General features: G+C 40.3%; 1 protein-coding gene across 10 annotated transcripts in view; it reads left to right on the forward strand.

Annotated features, from left to right (window-relative positions):
* LOC128700890 (cytoplasmic tRNA 2-thiolation protein 1) overlaps nucleotides 1–27,172 on the forward strand; it is a 54,337-nt gene that overhangs the window by 3,486 nt on the left and 23,679 nt on the right. For 4 of the 10 annotated variants that reach the window (XM_070085953.1, XM_053794370.2, XM_070085955.1 and 1 more), the window contains 3 exons: nucleotides 4,797–4,852; nucleotides 19,289–19,415; nucleotides 25,761–25,865. In XM_070085953.1, the coding sequence (XP_069942054.1) occupies nucleotides 4,805–4,852; nucleotides 19,289–19,415; nucleotides 25,761–25,865 (280 nt within the window). In that variant the 5' untranslated portion in view covers nucleotides 4,797–4,804. Of the gene's footprint in view, nucleotides 1–4,000; nucleotides 4,191–4,796; nucleotides 4,853–19,288; nucleotides 19,416–25,760; nucleotides 25,866–27,172 lie in introns of those variants that run through there. The other 6 variants (XM_070085960.1, XM_070085959.1, XM_070085958.1 and 3 more) reach the window with 5 other exon arrangements.

Below are 27,172 nucleotides of genomic sequence, written 5' to 3' on the forward strand. Positions count from 1 at the left end.
TGATCTTCAGGTATGAAACCTACAACAATACTGTACAAGTTTATTTTCCAATTAAATACAATTGTATAACTGATTGGTTAACGTAGATTGTGTTATATGTGGAAGAGCTCGTAGTTTTGTTCTTTTGTAAGCACTAGCCCAGCACAGTATACGGTAAAAAATTTATTTTAGTAATATTCTGTACTGCAGTGCATTTATCATTGGTACCATTTTTATTATGGCAAGATACTCTACTATCACTATTTGTGATAGTGATTTTATGATGTCCTTTTTTTTAACTAAAGCCTAACAGAATATTATTTGTTTGTGAATATTAGTATAATATTATCAGTATAATATAATTATTATATTATTATACTATAATCAGTGTATTAATATCACATAATTAGTGGGGACATCAGTAGATAGTACAGTGTATGTGCAGATATTGAAAGAAAGGTGAACTTGAGAGAGAGTAGTCAATTGGTAATGAAGAAGAGGTTGAAAAGATATAGGATGGATTTAAGAATGCAGTGCTGGAGTATGTAGCAGAGGTTAATAATAATAGGAGGGTAGGAGAAGGAATGATTGTAGAATGATGCAGTGTATGTATATATATATGCATATGTGTGTGTGTGTGTGTGTGTGTGTGTGTGTGTGTGTACTCGCCTAATTGCAGGGGTCGAGACTCAGCTCCTGGCCCTGCCTCTTCACTGATCGCTACTAGGTCCTCTCCCTCTCTGCTTCCTGAGCTTTGTCATACCTCTTCTTAAAACTATGTATGGTTCCTGCCTCCACTACTTCACTTGCTAGGCTATTCCACTTCCTGACGACTCTATGACTGAAGAAATACTTTCTAACGTCCCTGTGACTCGTCTGAGTCTTCAGCTTCCAGTTGTGACCCCTTGTTTCTGTGTCCCCTCTCTGGAACATCCTATCTCTGTCCACCTTGTCTATTCCCTGCAGTATCTTGTATGTCGTTATCATGTGTTCCCTGACCCTTCTGTCCTCCAGTGTCGTCAGTCTGATTTCCCTCAACCTTTCCTCGTACAACATTCCCCTGAGCTGTGGGACTAGCCTTGTTGCAAACCTTTGTACTTCCTCTAACTTCTTGACGTGCTTGATCAGGTGTGGGTTCCAGACTGGTGCTGCATACTCCAGTATGGGCCTAACATACACAGTGTACAGTGTCTTGAATGATTCCTTATTAAGGTATTGGAACGCTATTCTCAGGTTTGCCAGGCGCCCGTATGCTGCAGCAGTTATTTGGTTGATGTATGCCTCCGGTGACGTGCTTGGTGTTATGGTCACCCCAAGGTCTTTCTCCCTGAGTGAGGTCTGTAGTCTTTGTTCACCTAGCCTATACTCTGTCTGCGGTCTTCTTTTGCCCCTCCCCAATCTTCATGACTGCATTTTTCAGGATTGAATTTGAGAAGCCAGTTTCTGGACCACACGTCCAGCCTGTCCAGGTCTCTTTGCAGTCCTGCCTCATCCTCATCCGATTTAATTCTTCTCATCAACTTCACAGTCTATTCCTTCCATCATGTCATTTGCATATATCAAAAATAGCACTGGTCCTAGAACTGACCCCTGTGGGACCCCGCTCGTCACAGGCGCCCACTGTGATACCTCTTCACATACCATGACTTGTTGCTGCCTCCCTGTCAGGTATTTCCTGATCCATTGCAGTGCCCTCCCTGTTATATGCACCTGATCCTCCAGCTTCTGCACTAATCTCTTGTGGGGAACTGTGTCAAAGGCCTTTCTGCAGTCTAGGAAAACGCAATCAACCCACCCCTCTCTCTCGTGTCTTACTTCTGTTACCTTGTCATAAAACTCCAGGAGGTTTGTGACACAGGATTTGCCTTCCATGAACCCATGCTGGTTTTCAATTATAATCTTGTTCCGTTCCAGGTGTTCCACCACTCTCCTCCTGATAATCTTCTCCATGACTTTGCACGCAATACACAATACACGTGTGTGTGTACTCACCTAGTTGTACTCACCTAGTTTAGGTTGCGGGGGTCGAGTCCGAGCTCCTGGCCCCGCCTCTTCACTGATCGCTACTAGGTCACTCTCCCTGAGCCGTGAGCTTTATCATACCTCTGCTTAAAGCTATGTATAGATCCTGCCTCCACTACATCGCTTCCCAAACTATTCCACTTACTGACTACTCTGTGGCTGAAGAAATACTTCCTAACATCCCTGTGATTCATCTGTGTCTTCAACTTCCAACTGTGTCCCCTTGTTACTGTGTCCAATCTCTGGAACATCCTGTCTTTGTCCACCTTGTCAATTCCTCTCAGTATTTTGTATGTTGTTATCATGTCCCCCCTATCTCTCCTGTCCTCCAGTGTCGTCAGGTTGATTTCCCTTAACCTCTCCTCGTAGGACATACCTCTTAGCTCTGGGACTAGTCTTGTTGCAAACCTTTGCACTTTCTCTAGTTTCTTTACGTGCTTGGCTAGGTGTGGGTTCCAAACTGGTGCCGCATACTCCAATATGGGCCTAACGTACACGGTGTACAGGGTCCTGAATGATTCCTTATTAAGATGTCGGAATGCTGTTCTGAGGTTTGCTAGGCGCCCATATGCTGCAGCAGTTATTTGGTTGATGTGCGCTTCAGGAGAGGTGCCTGGTGTTATACTCACCCCAAGATCTTTTTCCTTGAGTGAGGTTTGTAGTCTCTGGCCCCCTAGACTGTACTCTGTCTGCGGTCTTCTTTGCCCTTCCCCAATCTTCATGACTTTGCACTTGGTGGGATTGAACTCCAGGAGCCAATTGCTGGACCAGGTCTGCAGCCTGTCCAGCCTGTGTGTGTGTGTGTGTGTACACACACGCGCGCGCGCACATGCATGCACGCACACAGTGTATAGGAAAAAAAGAGGTGAAGGAATGTAGAAGGAGAATGGGTGTATCTTTTGACAGCAAATTTTGCTGAGAATGAGAAAAAGTTTTGGAGAGATTAAAAAGTAGAGAAAGCTTCAGGTGCAAATGGACTTTGTAAGTTAAAAATGAAAGAGGGCAGATGTTTGATGGGGAGGTAGAGCAACTGGAAAGTTTGGGAAAAATATTTTTTTCAACATCTGAAAGTATGTAAAAAAATGTAGATCTTCTTTTTTGTTTTACATTTGAAAACGTGTAAAAAACTTTTATCTACATTTTTTTTTGTTATATATGAAAATATGTAAAAAAAAGTAGATCTACTTTTGTAGTGCTACGAATTTGAACGTCGATCTGTTTGGACCATTTAAGGGTTAAACATTGGTAATAAATGGGAGGTAGAAGAGTTTGGGAAGGTGTGTCAGAGAAGGAAATTAAGAGTAAATATAGAAAAATACAGTGGACCCCCGGTTAACGATTTTAATCCGTGCAAGAGGGCTCATCGTTATGCGAAATAATCGTTATGCGAATGAATTTTCCCCATAAGAAATAATGGAAATAAAATTAATCCGTGCAAGACGCCCAAAAGTATGAAAAAAATTTTTTTTTACCACATGAAATGTTAATTTTAATACACACAAACTGAAAAAGGCATGCACAATTACATGACACTTACTTTTATTGAAGATCTGGTGATGATTGATGGGATGGGAGGAGGGGAGAGCATTATCTTCTTACTGTTTAGAAGGGGAATCCCCTTCCATTAGGACTTGAGGTAGCAAGTCCTTTTCTGGGGTTACTTCCCTTCTTCTTTTAATGCCACTAGGACCAGCTTGAGAGTCACTGGACCTCTGTCGCACAACAAATCTGTCCATAGAGCTCTGTACCTCCCGTTCCTTCAAGACTTTCCTAAAATGGGCCATAACATTGTCATTGAAATAGTCACCAGCACGGCTTGCAACAGCTGTGTCAGGGTGATTTTCATCTATAAAGGTTTGCAGTTCAACCCACTGTGCACACATTTCCTTAATCTTTGAAGTAGGCACAATGGATTCCACAACTGGCATAGGCTTCTCAGGGTTAGCCCCAAACCCTTCAAAATCTTTCTTAATTTCCATACTAATTCTCACCCTTTTTACCACAGGGTTGGCACTAGAAGCTTTCTTGGGGCCCATGGTCACTTATTTTCCAGAAACAGCACCGAAAACACTGTAATAATACGAAATATTCCGAGTGTATGCTTGGATGTTACCGCGGAGGCTGGCTGGTAAACAATGGGACGGCCGGCACATGTGAGGGCACATTGGACGCGTCTCGGACGAAAATCGGTAAGCGGGTTTTTAATCGGTATGCGCGGCAAAAATTTTGCGATAAAAGTAATCGTTATGCGGAAAAATCGCTATGTGATGCCATCGTTATGCGGGGGTCCACTGTAGTAAGATTATGAGAGTAACAAAAATGTTACTCTCATCATCTTACTAATGAAATATTGGATATCATATTGGAGGGAGAGAGTATAGTGGACATAAATGTATTTAAACATTTGGGAATGGACATGTTGACAGATGAGAGTGTGAAAGATAAAGTGAACCATAGAATTGGTGAGGGGACAGTGTAAGGTGGTGTGTTGAGGCATCTGTGGACAGATAGAAGTTTACAAAGATAATTGTTGCAGTGAGTAACAGGCTGAAGATAGTTGAGATGTTATGTTTTTTAGAACAGTTTATGGTGTGAATAGTTTGCATAGAATTAGGAGTACAGAATAAAAGGTTATCAGTGTAATATTATTAATTCACAGTAATACATTGTTCTACTATTCTTTATTGTGAGTGATATTGGGGTACTTTTTTGTGATTTCCATGGTATGCACAGCATTTAGATATTGTAAATTGCATTTCTGTAAGTCATCATTGTACAATACTTTTTTATTCTAGATGTAAAGATGCCTGTGAAGTGCAACACAGGTTGCCAGAGGAATGCTGTGCTGAAGGTAAGTGTGGCATACTTAATTTGTCATCCTAGAGTAAAGCTATATATATTGTCATTATTATATGCCTCAAACATCTATCTACCCTTGGAACCATTAAACACTTTTATTGTACAGTGGACCCTTAGTTATCGGCCGTAATCTGTTCCAGAAGGTTGACCTAACACCGAATGGCCGCAAACCAAAATAATATTTCCCATAAGAATTAATGTAAATACAATTCATCCATTCCAGACACCCAACAATATTAACAAAAACACATTTTTTAAAGATTAACTGTAGTTTTACATACGTACACAAAACAATGAGAAAGAAATATAAAGCACTAATTTTACTAATAAATGAACATTACATACCTTTATTGAAAACTCTTGTTGGCATATGGAAGAAGGCAAGGAGGGGTTACTTCCTTCTTTGTCTTTTACTGCCACTAGGACCAGCTTGAGAGTCACTGCACCCCTGTTGCACAAAAAAACTGTCAACTCCCTGCCTGCCTGCTACACTCCCTGCCTGCCTGCTACACTCCCTGCCTGCCTGCTACACTCCCTGCCTTCCTGCTACACTCCCTGCCTCCCTGCTACACTCCCTCCCTTCCTTCCTGCTACACTCCCTGCCTTCCTGCTACACTCCCTGCCTTCCTGCTACACTCCCTGCCTTCCTGCTACACTCCCTGCATGCCTGCTGCATTCCCTGCCTTCCTACTACATTCCTTGCATGCCTGCTACACTCCCTGCCTTCCTGCTACAATCCCTGCATGCCTGCTACACTCCCTGCTTTCCTACTATACTCCCTGCATGCCTACTACACTCCCTGCATGCCTGCTACACTCCCTGCCTTCCTGCTACACTCCCTGCCTTCCTGCTACACTCCCTGCATGCCTGTGACATTCCCTGCCTTCCTGCTACACTCCTTGCATGCCTGCTACACTCCTTGTATGCCTGGTACACTCCCTGCCTTCCTGCTACAATCCCTGCATGCCTGCTACACTCCCTGCCTTCCTACTACACTCCCTGCATGCCTACTACACTTAATGCCTTCCTGCTACACTCCCTGCATGCCTGCTACACTCCTTGCCTCTATGGCTGTCTGCCTTGAATTCTATGATGTTTCTCACTTTCTATACCAAAGGAACTTTACTAGGAAGTTTCTTTGGGCCCATGGTTGCTTATTTCTCAGTTGCACTCAATCAGTAACCACAAAAAACAATGGATTGTAGCAAAATGTTTGGATGACTGTATGGAGGCTTTCTCACTCACCCAGAGACACAACCAGACTGACTCACGAACGCGGCGGAGCGGCAGGTGGATGCGTCCATTTCTCCCAATGACCGGGATAGAATTTTGACCAAAAAAGTGGGCGAAAACCGAATTGGCCGGTATCCGGAATGGCCGATAACCAAGGGTCAACTGTACTTGCTGATAAACATTTATAGATTTTCTTGAATAAATATTAATTATTATTTATTGTTTGTTACTATTATTACTTATTTATTTGTTTATATAGTATATTCATTTATTCCCAATTAACAATTATGTTGCACCTGTACCTTTAACCCTTTCAGGGTCACCAGGCCCTCTCCGAAACTTGTTCTCAGGGTCACCCAAATTTAAAAACAAAAATTATTTTTTCTTATGAAAAGATAGAGAATCTTTTCCCGATCATAATGACACCAAAAGTATGAAATTTGATGAAAAACTTATGGAATTATCCTCTCGCGAAGTTAGCAGTCTCAACAATGTTTATGCATCGGCGATTTTGCCCACTTTAAGCTCTATTTTCGGCCAATTCCAGTGTACTAGTCGACAAAAATCATAACTATTTAGCTAGAACTCCATTTTTTCTATCTAATGAGTACAAACCATACCCCGGTCGGGATTGAACCCGCGGTCAGAGAGTCTCAAAACTCCAGCATTTGTGGTCACAGTGGTGCCTGTGCTAACCTTCCTATGGTGTAGAAATATACCTAGTTGGACGAATCTTATTGTGGCTAACTGGTCTAGTGGCTAACGCTACGGGCTGGAGTTTTGAGACTCTCTGACCGCGGGTTCAATCCTGGCCGGGGTATGGTTTGTTTGCAATCGTGTCATTACGATTTCGTGAGTCATGTTGACGGCAGTGAAGGGACTTGAGCTAGAGTTCGTCACGGCCACGCTAGCTGGAGATTCGTCTGTAAAAACTTGCATTTGTGGTCACAGTGGTCCCTGTGCTAACCTTCCTATGGTGTAGAAATATACCTAGTTGGACGAATCTTATTGTGGCTAGCTGGTCTAGTGGCTAACGCGACGGGCTGGAGTTTTGAGACTCTCTGACCGCGGGTTCAATCCCGGCCAGGGTATGGCTTGTTTGCAATCGTGTCATTACGATTTCGTGAGTAACGAGTACAAGAAACCACCCATTTACCGATTTCAGCTATCCAATAAAGTGGTCAGAATTTAGTAATTTTGCCAATTTCACACAAACTTCAAAAGATGCCAATTTCCAAATAGGGTCCAGAATAAACAAGAAAGGCATTCTTGGCACTAAAATAACAAGTTCTCTGTTCGTTAGTCACATTCCCAGGCCCCTCTTATATTTCTTTGGCTTTCCACTTTGAATTTTTATTCTTACAAAAAATAGAAGATTTACTGTTATGCAGACTACTGCATTAGCGTAGAAATGGTATAAATAATATCAGCGCACTTGTGAAAGAATATAAGACTCACCAGTTGACGTGTTTTGGATGCTTGGCATGATTTGTTTACTTTTGAACTTTGGTAAAAATTGAGCATTTCTGCTACTTTGAGCTCAATTTCAAAGTACTTTTCATTGTAAAAATTGGCAAAATCATCCCAATTTCTGTAATATGTTTTCCATTCTATAAAATGAGACCAGGAAAACTAGAATACAACCATAAATACCATACAAAAATGCAGTGCAAATTCGCTGTTTTAATCCAAAAACACGGTCAAAGTTTTTTTTTCTCATTACGCACTGTGTGCTGCAGGATTTTTTTTTTATACTGCACACACTGACCACATAGACCCATTTTTTCATATGTAGGCCTACCAGCTTTCTCTTGCTAGATTTGAGGGCGCTAGAATTTAGGCGTACTAGTACGCCAAAAACCCTGGGATGTAAGCCCGTATGGCCGAAACCTTGAAAGGGTTAAGTGGTTGCCAGATTTTTTATTTTATTTTATTTTTTTTTCTTTGTGTTTTCTTCCTCAAAATTTTTGTTGACTTTTTATTTATAAATGCTATTATTTTTAGTATTAGTCTCATAGCAACATTATTTAGATGCATTTGAGCTGGGGAAAGCCTGTGTAAGTAAAGAACCTGGTATCTTTTCAAGGTTAGATTAAACTATGGCTCATATAGGTGCAACAAATTTGTTTTGCTAATCAAAATTAAATTAAATGGTTGCCTTTCTGTGATTATTAATTGATATGCCTTTACTATGGTTATTAATTGATATTTGCCATTTAGAGGTACAGAAAAATCTTCATATTAATGAACTGATAGGGTAGAGCAGGTGGCTGGTAATGACATTTGATTATAGAACTAATAATAAAATCTTAATTTCTTATCATTTTCATAAAAGTTACAGTAGTAAAGTTTACACTTCATTTGTTTACAGTTTTCATACAATTATGATGCAAATGCAATTTAATGCAATTACATGTTTAAAAGAAAGTTACTTATCATGCAAAGGTTTTTGGGTAACCTAATACAGGTTGACCATTACTAATCCGACACCATCGGGACCTGGATTAGTGATTTTCCAGGTTACAGAGTGGTTAGGTTAGAATACACTTAACCCAACAGCGATACTTAGGCATCAGCAATTTCACCCACTTTACACCCTATTTTTGGCCCATTCCATTGTTCCAGTCTACCAAACTCATAGTTTTTGCTAGTATTCCTTCTATTCTGTCGATTAAGTACAAGAAACTACCCATTTACCTATTTCAACTACCCAGTAAGGTAATCAGAAATTGGTAATTTGGCCAATTTCACACAAATTTCAAGAGATGCCAATTTCAAAATAGGGTCCAGAATAAACACTGCAGACATTCAGTATGCTGAGGTCAGTGGTCACCTGCGGTCATACCTGCCTAAGCTCTTGGGAGTTAGCGTGGGCTGTTACCAAGCCTCATGGCTTGTTGTAGTGTTTTAGAATCTCAGGTTCAAGTGCTGAAGAAGGAGACTCTACTTCTTCAGGAGGAAAATAGGAGGTTGAAGCTTCGCATAGATGAGTTGGGGAGCGAGTGTGAGAAGGATTTAGCTGGTAAGAAAGGAATGGTTGCCAGCAGTGATAGTGGCAGCCACTCTAAGTGTCAAGTGGTTCACAGTTCAGGAAGAAGGAAGATAAGGAGAGTTAATAGAGAAGATGTGAAGGTAGGAAATCGATTCTCTGTTTTTCAAGACGAGTGTACTTCAGTGGTTAGTGAGGTTGAAGGTACCACTGATTCTCAGGTAAGATATTGGACCGTGCATTTTGTAACAGAGACAGAAAGGTCAGACAGAGAATGTGTCTTCCTGGAGCTGGTGTTGGTGACATAGTCAGCAGGTTGGATAATATTATGGCAGGTAATGGGAACAAGCCCATTATCTGTCTTAGTGCTGGTGGTAATGACATTGGGAAGGGCAGGAGAGAGGAGCTGCTGGATAAGTACAGGTCAGCCATAGAAGTAGTTAGGTCTATGGGAGGGATCCCAGTCATATGTAGCATCTTGCCTAGAAGGGGAGTGGGCAATGAATGGATGTCTAGGGCAATTGGTATAGTGCCAGGAAGGAAAAAAAACTGGCAGGAAATGGCAGAAATCGTACACCAAATCCAGTCATTCCTGGAGTGGAACCACAGTCGATGGCCTCCACTCCAAACCAACAGATACAGATACTAATGCCGGAAAAAAAATCCCCCCCCCAGTACGAACAATACCACCAGTCCGATGACATTCTTCTTTGCAAATATACAGGGTCTAAAGCCAGCAACAAACAACAAAATACCTTTCATCCGTGGACTGCTTGCAGAGGCAAAGGCAGTGTTCGCGGCTTTCACTGAGACCCACGTAAAGGATCACTTGGACAACGAAATATGGATCCCAGGTTACAACCTATACAGATGTGACAGAGTGAACAGGCAAAAGGGGGGGATGGGTTGGCCTGTACATTGCAGAGTCACTTGTTTGCACAGTACTGCTTAATGCCTCAAATGATGTAGTGGAAGTTTTAGCAGTAAAGGTCAAGAACCAAAACCTAGTCATTGTGGTAGTCTACAAGCCTCCTGATGCAACATCCCAGCAATTCCAGGAACAGCTGTTAAAAATTGACCACTGTCTGGAAAATCTTCCAGCTCCTGCACCCAACATCTTGCTCCTGGGGGATTTCAACTTAAGGCACCTAAAATGGAGGAATATAGCAAATAATATTGTTGCAGTAATAACACCAGGAGGCAGCTCTGATGAAAACTCACACTCACACGAGCTTTTAAATCTCTGCACAAAATTCAATTTAAACCAGCAAATAATAGAGCCTACTAGACTGGAGAATACACTAGACCTCATCTTCACTAACAATGATGATCTGATAAAAAATGTTACCATATCAAAAACAATATACTCAGATCACAACATAATTGAGGTTCAGACATGTATGCGTGGAGCCCCAGACCGACATAATGAGACTAGTCACGAGGGAGCATTCACCAAATTCAGCTTCAATAACAAAAACATAAAGTGGGACCAAGTAAACCAAGTCCTAACCGATATAAGCTGGGAAGATATACAGTGGACCCCCGCTTAACGATCACCTCCAAATGCGACCAATTATGTAAGTGTATTTATGTAAGTGCATTTGTACGTGTATGTTTGGGGGTCTGAAATGGACTAATCTACTTCACAATATTCCTCATGGGAAAAAATTCGGTCAGTACTGGCACCTGAACATACTACTGGAATGAAAAAAGTTCGTTAACCGGGGGTCCACTGTACTAAGCAACACAGACCCCAACTTATGCCTAGAACAGATTAACTTGGTGGCACTCGATGTATGCACAAGGCTTATTCCTCTAAGAAAAAGGAGGAGTAGATGTAAAATAGAAAGAGACAGGCGCTCCCTTTACAGGCGACGAAAAAGAATAACAGACCGGCTAAAAGAGGTCAATATATCTGAAATGCGTAGGGAGACACTGGTCAGAGAAATAGCAAGCATCGAACTTAAGCTATAGGAGTCAAGAATCGCGGGAAGAACTAAAAGCCATAAATGAAATTGAAAGAATCCCAAAGTATTTTTTCTCCTATGCCAAATCAAAGTCGAGAACAACGTCCAGTATTGGGCCCCTACTTAAACAAGATGGGTCCTACACAGATGACAGCAAAGAAATGAGTGAGCTACTCAAGTCCCAATATGACTCAGTTTTTAGCAAGCCGCTAACCAGACTGAGAGTCAAAGATCAAAATGAATTTTTTATGAGAGAGCCACAAGCCTATCCGATGTTATCCTGACGCCAAATGACTTCGAACAGGCGATAAGTGACATGCCCATGCACTCAGCCCCAGGGCCAGACTCATGGAACTCTGTGTTCATCAAGAACTGCAAGAAGCCCCTATCACGAGCCTTTTCCATCCTATGGAGAGGGAGCATGGACACGGGGGTCGTCCCACAGTTACTAAAAACAACAGACATAGCCCCACTCCACAAAGGGGGCAGTAAAGCAACAGCAAAGAACTACAGACCGATAGCACTAACATCCCATATCATAAAAATCTTTGAAAGGGTCCTAAGAAGCAAGATCACCACCCATCTAGAAACCCATCAGATACACAACCCAGGGCAACATGGGTTTAGAACAGGTCGCTCCTGTCTGTCTCAACTATTGGATCACTACGACAAGGTCCTAAATGCACTAGAAGACAAAAAGAATGCAGATGTAATATATACAGACTTTGCAAAAGCCTTCGACAAGTGTGACCATGGAGTAATAGCACACAAAATGCGTGCTAAAGGAATAACAGGAAAAGTCGGTCGATGGAACTATAATTTCCTCACTAACAGAACACAGAGAGTAGTCGTCAACAGAGTAAAGTCCGAGGCAGCTACGGTGAAAAGCTCTGTTCCACAAGGCACAGTACTTGCTCCCATCTTGTTCCTCATCCTCATATCCGACATAGACAAGGATGTCAGCCACAGCACCGTGTCTTCCTTTGCAGATGACACCCGAATCTGCATGACAGTGTCTTCCATTGCAGACACTGCAAGGTTCCAGGTGGACATCAACCAAATCTTTCAGTGGGCTGCAGAAAACAATATGAAGTTCAACGATGAGAAATTTCAATTACTGAGATATGGTAAACACGAGGAAATTAAATCTTCATCAGAGTACAAAACAAATTCTGGCCACAAAATAGAGCGAAACACCAACGTCAAAGACCTGGGAGTGATCATGTCGGAGGATCTCACCTTCAAGGACCATAACATTGTATCAATCGCATCTGCTAGAAAAATGACAGGATGGATAATGAGAACCTTCAAAACTAGGGAGGCCAAGCCCATAATGACACTCTTCAGGTCACTTGTTCTATCTAGGCTGGAATATTGCTGCACACTAACAGCACCTTTCAAGGCAGGTGAAATTGCTGACCTAGAAAATGTACAGAGAACCTTCACGGCACGCATAACGGAGATAAAACACCTCAATTACTGGGAGCGCTTGAGGTTCCTAAACCTGTATTCCCTGGAACGCAGGCGGGAGAGATTCATGATTATATACTTGCACACGAAAATCACTCACTACGAAAGCAAAAGACTTGGCAGACGATGCAACATCCCCCCAATGAAAAGCAGGGGTGTCACTAGCACGTTAAGAGACCATACAATGAGTGTCAGGGGCCCGAGACTGTTCAACTGCCTCCCAGCGTACATAAGGGGGATTACCAACAGACCCCTGGGAGTCTTCAAGCTGGCACTGGACAAGCACCTAAAGTTGGTTCCTGACCAGCCGGGCTGTGGCTCATACTTTGGTTTGCGTGCAGCCAGCAGCAACAGCCTGGTTGATCAGGCTCTGATCCACCAGGAGGCCTGGTCACAGACCGGGCCGCCGGGGCGTTGACCCCCGGAACTCTCTCCAGGTAAACTCCAGACAGGTACTGCAAGGAACTTGCAATCCCATTCATTGATAACTGGGACCTATTCTTTGGCAAACGTGATATGTATGCAAGGGATGGGGTTCATCTCTCTGGGGATGGAGTTGTTGCATTAGCCAGTTCAATTGAGAGGGTAACTGAAGACTTGTCTAGGAATTTAAACTGATAGATTATAGAGGTATGGGTGTTTGTGGGAAACAGTCAGGCTGCAGCATTAGTGTTAAGATTAGAAACATCGAACACAGAATCTGTTTGGTTACAGTTTCTCGAGGGACATGACAGATCAATTTTGGGTGTGATTTATAGGCCCTCAAACCTTGATAGGGAGTGCAGTAAGCTGTTATGGGACGAAATTCATAAGGCATCTTGATATGAAAATGTTGTGATAATGGGAGATTTTATCTTTAGACAAATTGATTGGAACAATATGACAGGAAATCTTGAGTCTAGTGACTTTCTTGATACGGTTCAGGATTGCTTTTTAGAACAGGTTGTGACAGAACCAACTAGAGGAAACAATCTGCTTGACTTGGTTCTTGCCAACAAAGATTCACTAATTAATAATCTTGAGGTTAATGATGAGCTTGGGGAAAGTGATCACAAATCACTTAGTTTTAATATATCATGGAATTACCCAGATAACTGCAATCAAATCTCTGTCCCAGATTTTCACTTGGCCGACTTCATGGGACTGAAAAATTACCTGGGTGGGCTAAATTGGGATGTCCTGACTATGGGTCAGGTAGGTGATCTTGGTTGCCAATATGACGTTTTTCAGAGCATAGTTCTAGCTGCCCAGACAACTTTTGTTCTGAGTAGGGAAATTAGATCTAACAAAAATGATCCCAAATGGATGAACAATAGATTAAAACATCTCATTGGTCGAAAGAGAGGCATATATAGGCATATCAAAAGAGGGGATGGGCAATTAAGAAATCAATATATTCAATTAAAGAGAGAAATAAAGAAAGGAATAAGAAAAGCAAAAAGGGATTATGAGGCTTAGGTCGCAAGGGATTCAAAGACTAACCCAAAAGGGTTCTTTCAGGTATACAGAAGTAAGATTAGGGACAAGATTGGCCCACTTAAGAGTAACTCTTGTCAGATCACTGACAGTGATAAGGATGTGTGTGAAATTCTAAATACCTATTTCCTCTCAGTTTTCACCCAGGAAAATACTAGCGATATTCCTGAAATAATAGATTATGTAGAACAGGATGATAATAAACTATGTACGATTGCGGTAACTAGTGACATGGTCCTCAGACAAATAGAGAAACTAAAACCTAACAAATCCCCAGGCCCTGATGAACTGTTTGCAAGGGTGTTAAAGGAATGTAAAGAGGAACTTAGCATACCTTTGGCTAATCTTTTTAGCATATCACTACAAACTGGCATAGTGCCTGATAAGTGGAAAATGGCAAATGTAATACCTATTTACAAGGCAGGTGACAGGTCCTTGGCTTCGAACTGTAGACCAATAAGCCTTACCTCCATAGTGGGAAAATTTATGGAATCAATAATTGCTGAAGCAATTCGTAGCCATCTTGACAGGCACAGATTGATTAATGAATCTCAACACGGTTTTACAAAGGGGCGTTCCTGTCTTACGAATTTACTAACTTTTTTCACTAAGGTGTTTGAGGAGGTAGATCATGGTAATGAATATGATATTGTGTATATGGACTTCAGTAAGGCTTTTGATAGAGTTCCACACCAGAGACTATTGAGGAAACTTAAGGCACACGGAATAGGAGGAGAAATTTTTTACTGGGTAGAGGCATGGCTGACAAATAGACAGCAGAGAGTTTGCATAAATGGGGAGAAATCAGAATGGGGGCAGGTCACAAGCGGTGTTCCTCAGGGGTCAGTGTTGGGCCCTTGTTGTTCACAATTTACATAAACGACATAGATGAGGGAATTAATAGCGACATAAGCAAATTTGCTGATGACTCCAAAATAGGCCGTCCAGTTCATTCTAATGAGGACACTAGAGCACTCCAGGATGATTTGAATAGACTGATGCAATGGTCGGAGAAGTGGCAGATGCAGTTTAATATTGACAAATGCAAAGTTCTAAATGTTGGACAGGTAAATAACCATGCCACATATAAACTAAATAATGTAGATCTTAATACTACTGATTGCAAAAAGGATTTAGGGGTTCTGGTTAGCAGTAATCTAAAACCAAGACAACAGTGCATTAGTGTTTGCAATAAAGCTAACAGAATTCTTGGCTTCATATCTAGAAGTATAAATTTATTTATTTATTTATTTATTTCCAATTTGTGCACACATACAGAGGTTGTTCTTCAACTCTATATATCCTTGGTTAGGCCTCATTTAGACTATGCTCCTCAGTTCTGGTCACTGTATTACAGAATGGATATAAATGCTCTGGAAAACGTACAGAGGAGGATGGCAAAGATGATCCCATGTATCAAAAATCTTCCCTATGAGGATAGACTGAGGGCCCTGAATCTGCACTCTCTCGAAAGGCATAGAATTAGGGGGGATATGATTGAGGTGTATAAATGGAAAACAGGAATAAATAAAGGGGATGTAAATAGTGTGCTGAAAATTTCCAGCCAAGATAGGACTCGCAGCAGTGGTTTCAATTTGGAAAAATTCAGATTCAGAAAGGGTATAGGAAGGCACTGGTTTGGTAACAGAGTTGTGGATGAGTGGTACAAACTCCCGAGTACAGTTATTCAGGCTAAAACGTTGTGTAGTTTTAAAAATAAGTTAGACAAATACATGAGTGGGTGTGGGTGGGTGTGAGTTGGACCTGACTAGCTTGTGCTGCTGGGTCTGGTGCAGTGCTCCATCCTTGAGTGGAGATGACCATACTGGGTGGGTCATTGGGCTAATCTGGGGGGGGGGTCATTGGTCTAATCCGGGGGGGGGTCATTGGTCTAATCCGGGGGGGACATGGGCCTGCTCCGCATGGGTCAGTAGGCCTGTTGCAGTGTTCCTTCTTTCTTATGTTCTTTCTTCTTATTCCTGGCACTAAAATAACATTTTCTCTGTTCATTAGTCACATTTGTAGGCCCCTCTTATATTACGCTTGCTTTCTTTTTGAAATTTTATTCACTCAAAACAACAGATTTACTGTTATGTACACTACTGCATTATTGTAATAATTGTATAATTAATGTCAACACATTCGTGTCTGCGTATTAATCCAGCCAGTTGGACACGTTTTGGACGATGACGTCATTTATTTACTCTTGAACATCGGCAAATATCGAATATTTCCACTACTTTGAGCTCGATTTCTGTCATGAAACCAATCAACATCATATCTATTTCTGTAATATATCTTCCATTCTATCAAATGAGACCAAAAATGTGAGAATACAACCATAAAAACCATATGAAAATACACTGCAAAGTTGCTATTTTACACCAAAACCACAGTTACAGTTTTTTCTCATTATGCACATCATGCAGCAGGATTATTTTTATATAGTGCACACTTACCACACAGCCCTATTCTCTCACATGTAGGCCCAAATTTATTGGTCTCGACTTACTTGAGTGAGCTGAACTCATGGCGACCGACAGTGGCTTCAAAGTCACCTTATCTTTTATGGACAATGTACGGTGTATGTGCATTATACAACAAGAAGCATTTCTTTTATTTATTGGAACCATGGCTAGGGCTAAAAGTGAGCAGGTTATAATAATAAATGGAAAAAAAAGAAATTGGAATGACTTATGCAGCAAGTAGTTTACCTGGAGTTTACCTGGAGAGAGTTCCGGGGGTCAATGCCCCCGCAGTAGTACCACCAAACAGTAGCAGCAGGTTGGTGTGGTGACCCCAGAATTTTGAAATTATGCTAGCCAAAATTAGTGCCGGATTACTGATGGAACCGGATTACTGATTGCCAGATTAGTGATGGCCGACTTGTACTGAAACTTATAGAGGGAGATAAGATTTTTTGCAATGATCGTGAATAAAATGGACAGTTCTGTAATCAGCAGACTTTGTCCGTTTTTTCTGAATCAATTAACCTAACGGATTTGTTTGATATTTTCAGAATCCTTGAAATTGAGGTCTGTTATATTGAAGGTTTTCTGAGTCTTATTTTTGTCATTGTGTGAATGAGAATGCGTACAGTTTGGCTGAATAATTAACATGTTGAAAATTCAAACTGCATTTTACATGTCTGAGGACCCCGTTAGGCCATTTTGCATCCTCAAATGAATGTAAATGCCTTGGTAAGTCACGACTAAGAGAGGACATATGATAAACACTTGAATTTTTCGAGGGATACAATAGATAGTGCAATATTTTTCCTGTTTGTGAAAAAGAGAGTAAGAAGCCATAATTTTTATTTACTGTATAAACAAGAGGCACAAAAAAGACAATAAAGAAATAAAGATCTGCACTGTACAGTTATGTATGTTACAGAGCTGTGGATAGTTGGCGTTGGTTCTGAAAACTGACACTGTGCACCACATCTGCTAGAGACTTAAAAAATACTGTATTTATGACAAATTGGTTAAGAGTCAACACAGTGCCATGAACAGAGCTTTATTTGCATATCTACAAATAGCTAATCGTATACTGTATGTGTCCCTGTTTAGCAAATTGATGTCAATATGGTTACATATTTCCCAGTGTATTATTGTGGGTATTGATACTGTTTAGCAATATAAGCCTAATTTTTTTTTTCAATTTAAATACAGTGGACCCTCGACCAGCGATGGCATTGATTAACGATAAATCTGACTAGCGATACATTTTATCGCAAAAATTTTGCCTCGATTAGTGCTAAAAAACTCGACCAACACTATTCGTTCCGTCTGAGACGCGTCTACTTCTGGCCAGTGTTTACAAGCCAGCCAGCCACCGCGGTCGCTTCCAAGCATACAATCGGAACATTTCATATTATCTCAGCCTTTTTAGTGATTGCACCTGCAAAATAAGTCACCATGGGCCCCAAGAAAGCTTCTAGTGCCAACCCTACAGCAAAAAGGGTGAGAATTACTATGGATATGAAGAAAGAGATCATTGCTAAGTATGAAAGTGGAGTGCATGTCTCCGAGCTGGCCAGGCTGTACACAAAACCCCAATCAACCATCGCTACTATTGTGGCCAAGAAAACGGCAATCAAGGAAGCTGTTCTTGCCAAAGGTGCAACTATGCTTTCGAAACTGAGATCGCAAGTGATAGAAGATGTTGAGAGACTGTTATTGGTATGGATAAACGAAAAACAGATAGCAGGAGATAGCATCTCTCAAGCGTTCATATGTGAAAAGGCTAGGAAGTTGCATGACGATTTAATTAGAAAAATGCCAGCAACTAGTGGTGATGTGAGTGAATTTAAGGCCAGCAAAGGTTGGTTTGAGAGATTTAAGAATCGTAGTGGCATACATAGTGTGATAAGGCATGGTGAGGCTGCCAGTTTGGACCAAAAAGCAGCTGAAAAATATGTGCAGGAATTCAAGGAGTACATAGACAGTGAAGGACTGAAACCTGAACAAGTGTTTAATGGTGACACTGACAATGTTGTGAAACACTTTAGGAATGTCATAAAGGAACGGGAGGTACAGGCCTCTATGGCCAGATATGTTGTGTGACAGAGGTCCAGTGACTCTCAAGTTGGTCCTAGTGGCATTAAAAGAAGAAGGGAAGTAATCCCGAAAAAGGACTTGCCACCTCAAGTCCTAATGGAAGGGGATTCCCCTTCTAAACACTAAGACCATCAACACACTCCCCTCTTCCCATCCCATCAATCATCACCAGATCTTCAATAAAGGTAAGTGTCATGTAACTGTGCATGTCTTCTTCAGTTTGTGTTTATTAAAATTAATATTTCATGTGTTAAATTTTTTTTTTCAATACTTTTGGGTGTCTTGCACGGATTAATTTGATTTCCATTATTTCTTATGAGGAAAATTAACTTGACTAACGATTATTCTGACTAACGATGAGCTCTCAGGAATGGATTAATAGCGTTAGCCGAGGGTCCACTGTACTATATGTATTGAAGATTTTTTCAGCATACGTATAGGGTTACTTGTAATACTGTTGTGTATATATATTGCAGTTAAAAAGTATTTAAGAGATTGGATTTAAAAAGGTAGGTTTCAAAGATTAATGTATACATGCAAATACAGTGGTACCTCGGGATACGAACTTAATTCTTTCCAGAAGGCTGTTCGAGTGCCGATACCGAATGAATTTGTTCCAATCTTACAAAAGCACTTACATAAATACACTTACATAATTGTTCAAGTTTTGAGCTGTTCGTATCCCAAGGTACCACTGTATCTGTTAAATGTGCAAACATCTTGTATCTTAACAGAGACCTAAAACTGGATATGCGCTTTGTAAGGAATGTTTTTTCTGGGCCTTTGAAGAAGAGGTGCATCATACTATCACCACAGCAAAGCTCTTTACCCCAGGTGACTATGTTGCCATTGCAGCATCAGGTACAGCTATTAAATATCTTGTTAGTTGTATTATTACAATTTAAATGCCTTTGCCAGTTTTTCCTTTTAAATGCTTTCTTTTCTAAAATTGTTATGTTTGTTATCATATTTTTGAATTACAGTGGTTTACTCTCACCCCTAACCCAAACCCCTCCTTTCAAGTGCATGCATTGTACTTCCCACCTCCAGGACTCAGATCCAGCTAACCAGTTTCCCTGAATCCCTTCACAAAATATTACCCTGCTCACATTCCAACAGCTCATAAGGTTTCAAAAACCATTCATCTCCATTCGCTCCTAACACACTCACACATACCTGCTGCATGTCCAAGTCCCCTGCACACAAAGCCTCTTTTACTCTTACATCCTTTCCTAGGATGTTCCCTACCCATTCTCCCCTCCACTACAGATTTATACATCCTCCAAGTCATCCTATTTTGCTCTATCCTCTCTAAATGACCAGACCACCTCAACAACCCCTCTTCAGCCCTCTGAATAATACTTTCAGTTACTCTACACCTCATCCTGATTTCCACACTATGGATTCTCTGCAAAATATTTACACCACACATTGGCCCTTAGACATGACATCTCTGCTGCTTCCAGCCTCCTCGCTGCAGCATTCACAACCCATGTTTCACACCCATATAAGAGTGCTGGTACCACTATACTAAATAACAAAAAAAGGCACAATACCGTGACTGGAACGATACACAAATAACCCGGTATTATATACCATTCTTGTACTACTACTACTACCACCACCTCTTCCTGCGTATATATAGCCGTCCTGCTCCACTTCTGGTTAGTGTGACTTTGTAAATGGTCCAAGTCGGACCGAAACGTCGTCGTAAGCTTCTCTCTTTTATTTGCGGGTTATTTGTGTACCACTCTACTCTCGTACATTCTCTTCTTTACCTCTATGGATAACATTTTTTATCTCAACAGATACCTCAGTGCACCACTCACCTTTTTTTTCATCAGTTCTGTGTTTAACCACATCCTTCATAAACCTAGCTTCTGACAAATTGACTCCCAAATATCTGAACACATTCACTTCTTCCATACTCCCTCCAATGTGATTTCCAATTTTTCTTTAACTTGTTTTATACCCTCTTCACCTTACTCTTATCTATGTTCACCTTCAACTTTCTTCCTTTACACACCCTCCCAAACTCGTCCACTAACCCTTGCAACTTCTCTTTAGAATCTCTCAAAAGCACAGTATCATCAATAAAAAGTAACTGTGTCAACTCCCATTTTGTATTTGATTCCCCATAATTTATTCCCACCCCTCTCTCCAACACCCTAGCATTTACTTCTTTTAGAACAACATCTATAAATAATAATAATAATAATAATAATAATAATAATAATAATAATAATAATAATAATAATAATAATAATATTATTATTATTATTATTGTTATTATTGTTATTGTGGCATGCAAAGAGTACGTAACCTTTATTCAGCGCATGTACACACCCTCATTGAAAGGCTATCTCCCCCAACCAGCGAACCAGGTACTAAGGGTTAATGATGGGGCCCCGTTGTTCAATCAGTACCCAGGTTCCAGCCAATGAGAAGATGGTTTTGGCAATCGCAGAGGTGTTTTGGGTACCACTCACCTATCTGCCCTTGTCATTCCCATTCTAGAGCTGGTTGAAGCACGGTCTGCTCTCTAGTGGCTTCTATTCTGCCTTGCTTACTGTGGAGTGCACTAATACCTATTGTTGTACATAGTATATATAGTGTATATACTTCTGTTCTAAATTGGTGAAGGATAATACAAGTCAAAATTTTTTCTGTTGTGTTTATTTTGCTCTCTTTACACCCAGGATAACAGGCCTTTGGAACTCCTGGGTTGTAATTATTATTATTATTATTATTGTGGCCAGCTTTGGACTTATTTTTTTTAATCTATTAGGGTTGCCTTTGTTTCAAAATCAATTGGATATTTTAAATCAGATTTGGCACATCCATGACTTACTATTAATACCCTTTGAGAGTCGAGAGGCCCTCTCCCAAACTTGTTCTCAGGGTCGAAAAATTTTTGAAAAAAAAACAAAAATTATTTTTATCGTGAAACGATAGGGAATCTTTTTCCGATCATAATGACACCAAAAGTATGAAATTTGATGAAAAACGTACAGAATTATGCTCTTGCGAACTTAGCGGTCTCAAAGTTGGCGATTTCGCCCACTTTGGGCCCTATTTTTGGCCAATTCCAATGTAGCAGTTGACTAAAATCATAGCTATTTCCCTAGAACGCCATTTATTCTATCAATTGAGTACAAGACTCCGCCTTTTTACCAATTTCAACTACCCAATAAAGTGGTCAGAAATTGGCAATTTGGGCAATTTCACACAAATTTCAAAAGATGCCAATTTCAAAATGGGGGTTCAGAATAAACTAGACAGACATTCATGGCACTAAAATAACACTTTATCTGTTCATTAGTCACGTCTCTAGCCCCCTCTTACATTACTTTTGCTTTCCATTTTGAATTTTTATTCTCGCAGAAAATAGAAAGTTTTCTGTTATGTATACTACTGCATCATTGTAAAAACGGTATAAATGATATCAGCGCACTTATGAAAGAATATTAGACTCGCCAGTTGACGTGTATTGGATGCGTGGCTTGATTTGTTTACTCTTGAATATCTGCAAAAATCGATAATTTTCGCTACTTTGAGCTCACTTTCAAGGTATTTGTCATCGTGAAACCAATCAAAATCATCTCTAATTCTGTAATATATCTTCCATTCTATCAAATGAGACCAAGAAAACAAGAATAAAACCGTAAATACCATACAAAAATTCACTAGAAAGTTTCTGTTTTAAACCAAAAGCACAGTCAAAGTTTTTTTTTTTTCTCATTATGCACAGCGTGCTTCAGGATTTTTTTTATACTGCGCACACTGACCACACAGACCCATTCTTTCATATGTAGGCCTGCCAGCTTTCTTCCATCAGATTTGAAGGCACTAGAATTTAGGCGTACAAGTACGTGACCGACCCTGGTTGCAATGACATACTAGTACGTGACCGACCCTCAGAGGGTTAAAAAAATGCCACTACAGTGGAACCTTGGTTATTGAGCACACTAGTTGTCAAACAAATTGGTTTTCGAACAAGGAATTCGAGAAAAGTATGTCCTGGTTATCATACATGCTCTGGTTGTCGACGGACAATGCTCCCAGTGTTGAAGAATTAAAAAAAAAAAAAAAAATTATAAAATGATAGAAAATCTTATTCCAAAGGCAATGAAACCAAAAGTACAAAATTTGATGGAAAACTTACGGAATTACGCTAACGTATAGTTAATGTTCTCTGCGATATGTATGCATTGGCAATTTTGCCCACTTTGAGCCTTATTTAGGGCCAATTCCATTGTTCCATTCAACCAAACTTATAGCTATTTCAATAGAACTCCTTTTATTCTATCAAGTGAGTACAAGAAACTGCCCATTTACATATTTCAGCTACCCAATAATGTGATCCGAAATTACTAATTTGGCTAATTTCACACAAAATTCAAGAAAAGCCAGTTTCAAAATAGGGTCCAGAATAAACAATACAGATATTCTTGGCACTAAAATAACATTTTATCTGCTTATTAGTCATGTCTCCAGGCCCCTCTTATATTACACTTGTTTTTCATTTTGAATTTTTATTCAAATAAAAATTAGAAGATTTACTGTTATTCGGACTACTGCACAATTGTAATAATTGTTCAAATAATATTGGATGCCTGACGTGATTTGTTTACTCTTGAACATCGACAAAAATTGAACATTTCTGCCAATTTGAGCTCAGTTTCAAGATGCTTTTAGTCTCTAGACCATTCAAAATCATCTCTGTTTCTGAATATATCTTCCATTCTGTTAAAGGAGACCAAAAAAACGAGAATATCTCCATAAATACCATACAAAAACACAATCATAGTTTTTTTTCTCATGTGCTGCATGCTGCAGGATTTTTTATACTGTTCACACTGACCATACAGACTCATTCTCTCATGTAGGCCTACCAGCTTTCTCCTGGTAGATTTGAAGCCACTAAAATTTTGCCATTAGCTCTCCTGTGAAAGGTAAGAGGCAGTTAAAAGTTCATTTACTGTACAGTATTCAGCATGGGTGATGAATGTTGCAACGAGGAGAAAGCTGGAGGCAGTGGAGATGTCATGTCTGAGGGCAATGTGTGGTGTGAATATAATGCAGAGAATTCATAATTTGGAAATTAGGAGATGGTGTGGGATTACCAAAACTATTATCCAGAGGGCTGAGGAGGGGTTGTTGAGGTGGTTCGGACACGTAGAGAGAACGGAACAAAACAGAATGACTTCGAGAGTGTATAAATCTGTAGTGGAGGGAAGGCAGGGTAGGGGTCGACCTAGGAAGGGTTGGAGGGAGGGGGTAAAGGAGGTTTTGTGTGCGAGGGGCTTGGACTTCCAGCAAGCATGCATGAACGTATTTGATAGGAGCGAATGGAGACAAATGGTTTTTAATACTTGACATGCTGTTGGAGTGTGAGGAAGGTAACATTTATGAAGGATTCAGGAAAACTGGCAGGCCGGACTTGAGTCCTGGAGATGGAAAGTACAGTGTCTACACTCTGAAGGAGGGGTGTTAATGTTGCAGTTTTGTAACTGTAGTGTAAAGCATCCCTCTGGCAAGACAGTGATGGAGTGAATGATGATGAAAGTTTTTCTTTTTCGGGTCACCCTGCCTTGGTGGGAATCGGCTGACGTGTTAATAAAAATAAAAATTATTCAGTTAAATTTTCATTTAGTATTCATTTTTACAATTTCCCTGTGCTGTATAATTTTATACATTGTTTTATGTAGTAGTTAGTGCATTATTATTAATTAATTTTATATTGTCATTTGGGGTCTGGAGCAGATTAATGTATTTACATTATTGCTTTGGTTGTCGACCCGACATCTGGAACGAATTACATTTGACAGCCGAGGTTCCACTTTAGTTCCCTTCTTAGCGACAAAGCAAAGTTCTACAGGAGCCTCTCTATAATTAAGTGAAGTGTCATGTTTTGGAACACTCTAAACCCTTGGTTAACCTGTGGGATGTTCCTAAAAATTGGCATATATTCTAGTAAATTTAGTGCTAACCAGTCTGAAAGAAAAATACGGGAAAAATTGGGTTACATTCCACAGATCTCAAAAAAAAAAAAAAATTAATATTGCTTTGTGTCCACTTTAAAAACAAAAATTCTTTTGAAATGGTAGAAAATTCTTTTCTGAAAGTAATGGCACCAAAAATAAAAAATTTGATGGAAAGCTTGTGTAATTAGACAGGCAGAAAGTTAGTGGTCAGTGCAATTTATGCATTGATGATTTTGCCACTCTTGAGTCCTATTATAAACCTATTCCATTGCTTCAGTGGACCAAATTCTTATCTATTTTGCTAGTATGCCTTCCATTCTATCAATTGAGCTACTTTATGAAGTGCACAGAAGTCGGTAATTTGGCCAGTTTTACTCAAAATTAAAAAAAATAACAATTTCATATTAGACATTTCTGGCACTAAGACAACTTTCCCTCTGTTCATTAATCATGTCCCCAGCCTCTCCAATGTTGTTCTTTCCTTCCATGTGAATTCTTAATCACGCAAAAATAGAAGATTTATTCTATTTTCTGTTCTATTCTGTTTTCTCCTGGGATTGATTGGTTGTGGTTTATGGCATCCCAGTAATTGAATCAGACCTATTAAAAATTCATAAAACAGACTGGGGGGTGTAGGGGGCCATACTCATCCTCAGTAAAACCACCAAAAATTAAATATTTCTACAACTTTGAGCTCAGTTTCAAGGTGCTTCCAGTACAGAAACCAACCCAAATCATCTCTTAATTCAGTAGTATGGCTTTGATTTTATCAAATGAAACCAAGAAATAGCTAATAAAACCTATCTGAGAAAGCACTTCAAATTTGCTCTTTTAAACCATCCACATGGTCAGAGTTTTCTTTTTCCATCAGACACTGTGGGGGAGAGGGAGAGGATTTTTTTTTATACTGTGCACACTCACTGCACAAACCCATTCTCTCATATTTAGGCCAAAATTTACCTCTCACAGCTTGTCTGAGTGAAGTGAGCTCAAGACGTATAACTACTTGAGGGACCCTGGCCTCAGTGACATAGTCCTATGTGATGGCCATTAAAAAGGTTAAGTGTAGAAATTGTTGTTCAAGACCTTTCATAAGAAGTATAAATCTGCAGATTGCACAGTTATGTATCTTTTGAGACATTTGGTTAATTTGTTAATGTGTATTTTATTTTTCAGTGTACTGTATTTTGTTCTTTACATTATGTTCTTCTTATTACAGGAGGAAAAGACTCTACAGTGTTGGCATATACAATGAAGCTATTAAATGATCGGTATAATTATGGGCTGAAGTTAGTGTTGCTCTCTGTTGATGAAGGAATCACAGGTAAATGTGACCTGAGTCTTCAACTTCCAATTGTGACCCCTTGTTTCTGTGTCCCATCTATGGAACATCCTGTCTCTGTCCACTTTGTCAATTCCTCTCAGTATTTTGCGTGTCATTATCATGTCTCCCCTAACCCTCCTGTCCTCCAGTGTTGTCAGGCAGATTTCCCTTAACCTTTCTTTGTAGGACATTCCCCCGATCTCTGGAACTAGTCTAATTTCTTGACGTGTTTGACCAGGTGTGGGTTCCAAACTGGTGCTGCATACTCCGGTATGGGCCTGACGTACACGGTGTGTAGAGTCTTGAACAATTCTTTATTGAGGTATCTGAATGCCATTCTCAGGTTTGCCAGGTGCCCATATGCTGCAACAGTTATCAGGAGATGTGCTTGGTATTATACTCACCCCAAGATCCTTCTTCTTGAGTGAGGGTTGCAGTCTTTGGCCACATATCCTATACTCTGTCTGCGGTCTTCTTTGCCTTTCCCCGATCTTCATGACTGCATTTAGCGGGATTAAATTTGAGGAGCCAGTTGCTGGACCAAGCTTCCAGCCTGTCCAGGTCTCTTTGTAATCCTGCCTGGTCCTCATCTGTTTGAATTCTCCTCATTAACTTCACATCATCTGCAGACAGGGACACTTCTGAGTCTATCCCTTCCGTCATGTCATTCACATATACCAAAAATAGCACTGGTCCTAGGACTGACCCCTGTGGAACCCCACTTGGCACAGGCACTCACTGGTCCTAGGACTGACCCCTGTAGAACCCCACTTGGCACAGGCACTCACTGTGGTACCTCACCACATACAATGACTCGTTGTTGCCTCCCTGTCAAGTATTCTCTGATCCATTGCAGTGTCCTTCCTGTTATATGTGCCTGATCTGTGTGTGTGTGTGTGTGTGTTTATTTGTTTTATGATGTTTTCCCCTTTGGCACCACAGGTGTGTGTCCAATTACTCATCCCTTGTACATTTTAGTCAACATAATGATGATCTCCATAGGGAAGTGGAGAAGAATTCTTCCTTCGTAAGTGATGCATGTCATAAGAGGCAACTAAAATGCCATGAGCAAGAGGCTAGTAACCCCTTCTTCTGTATAAATTACTAAATGTAAAAAGTCTTAAAACTTCGTGGTTTTCTTCTTTTTTTGGGTTGTTCTGCCTTGGTGGGAGATGACTGGTGTGTTTAAAATAATAATAATATTATATTTAAATAATAATAATTTTTTAATACATTGGTCGTGTCCCACCGAGGCAGGGTGATCCAAAAAGAAAGAAAACCCCAGAAAGAAAGAAAAATACTTTTAT

The sequence above is a fragment of the Cherax quadricarinatus genome, chromosome 17 (genome assembly GCF_038502225.1).
Source record: "Cherax quadricarinatus isolate ZL_2023a chromosome 17, ASM3850222v1, whole genome shotgun sequence".
In the NCBI taxonomy this organism is placed as follows: Eukaryota; Metazoa; Arthropoda; class Malacostraca; order Decapoda; family Parastacidae; genus Cherax; species Cherax quadricarinatus.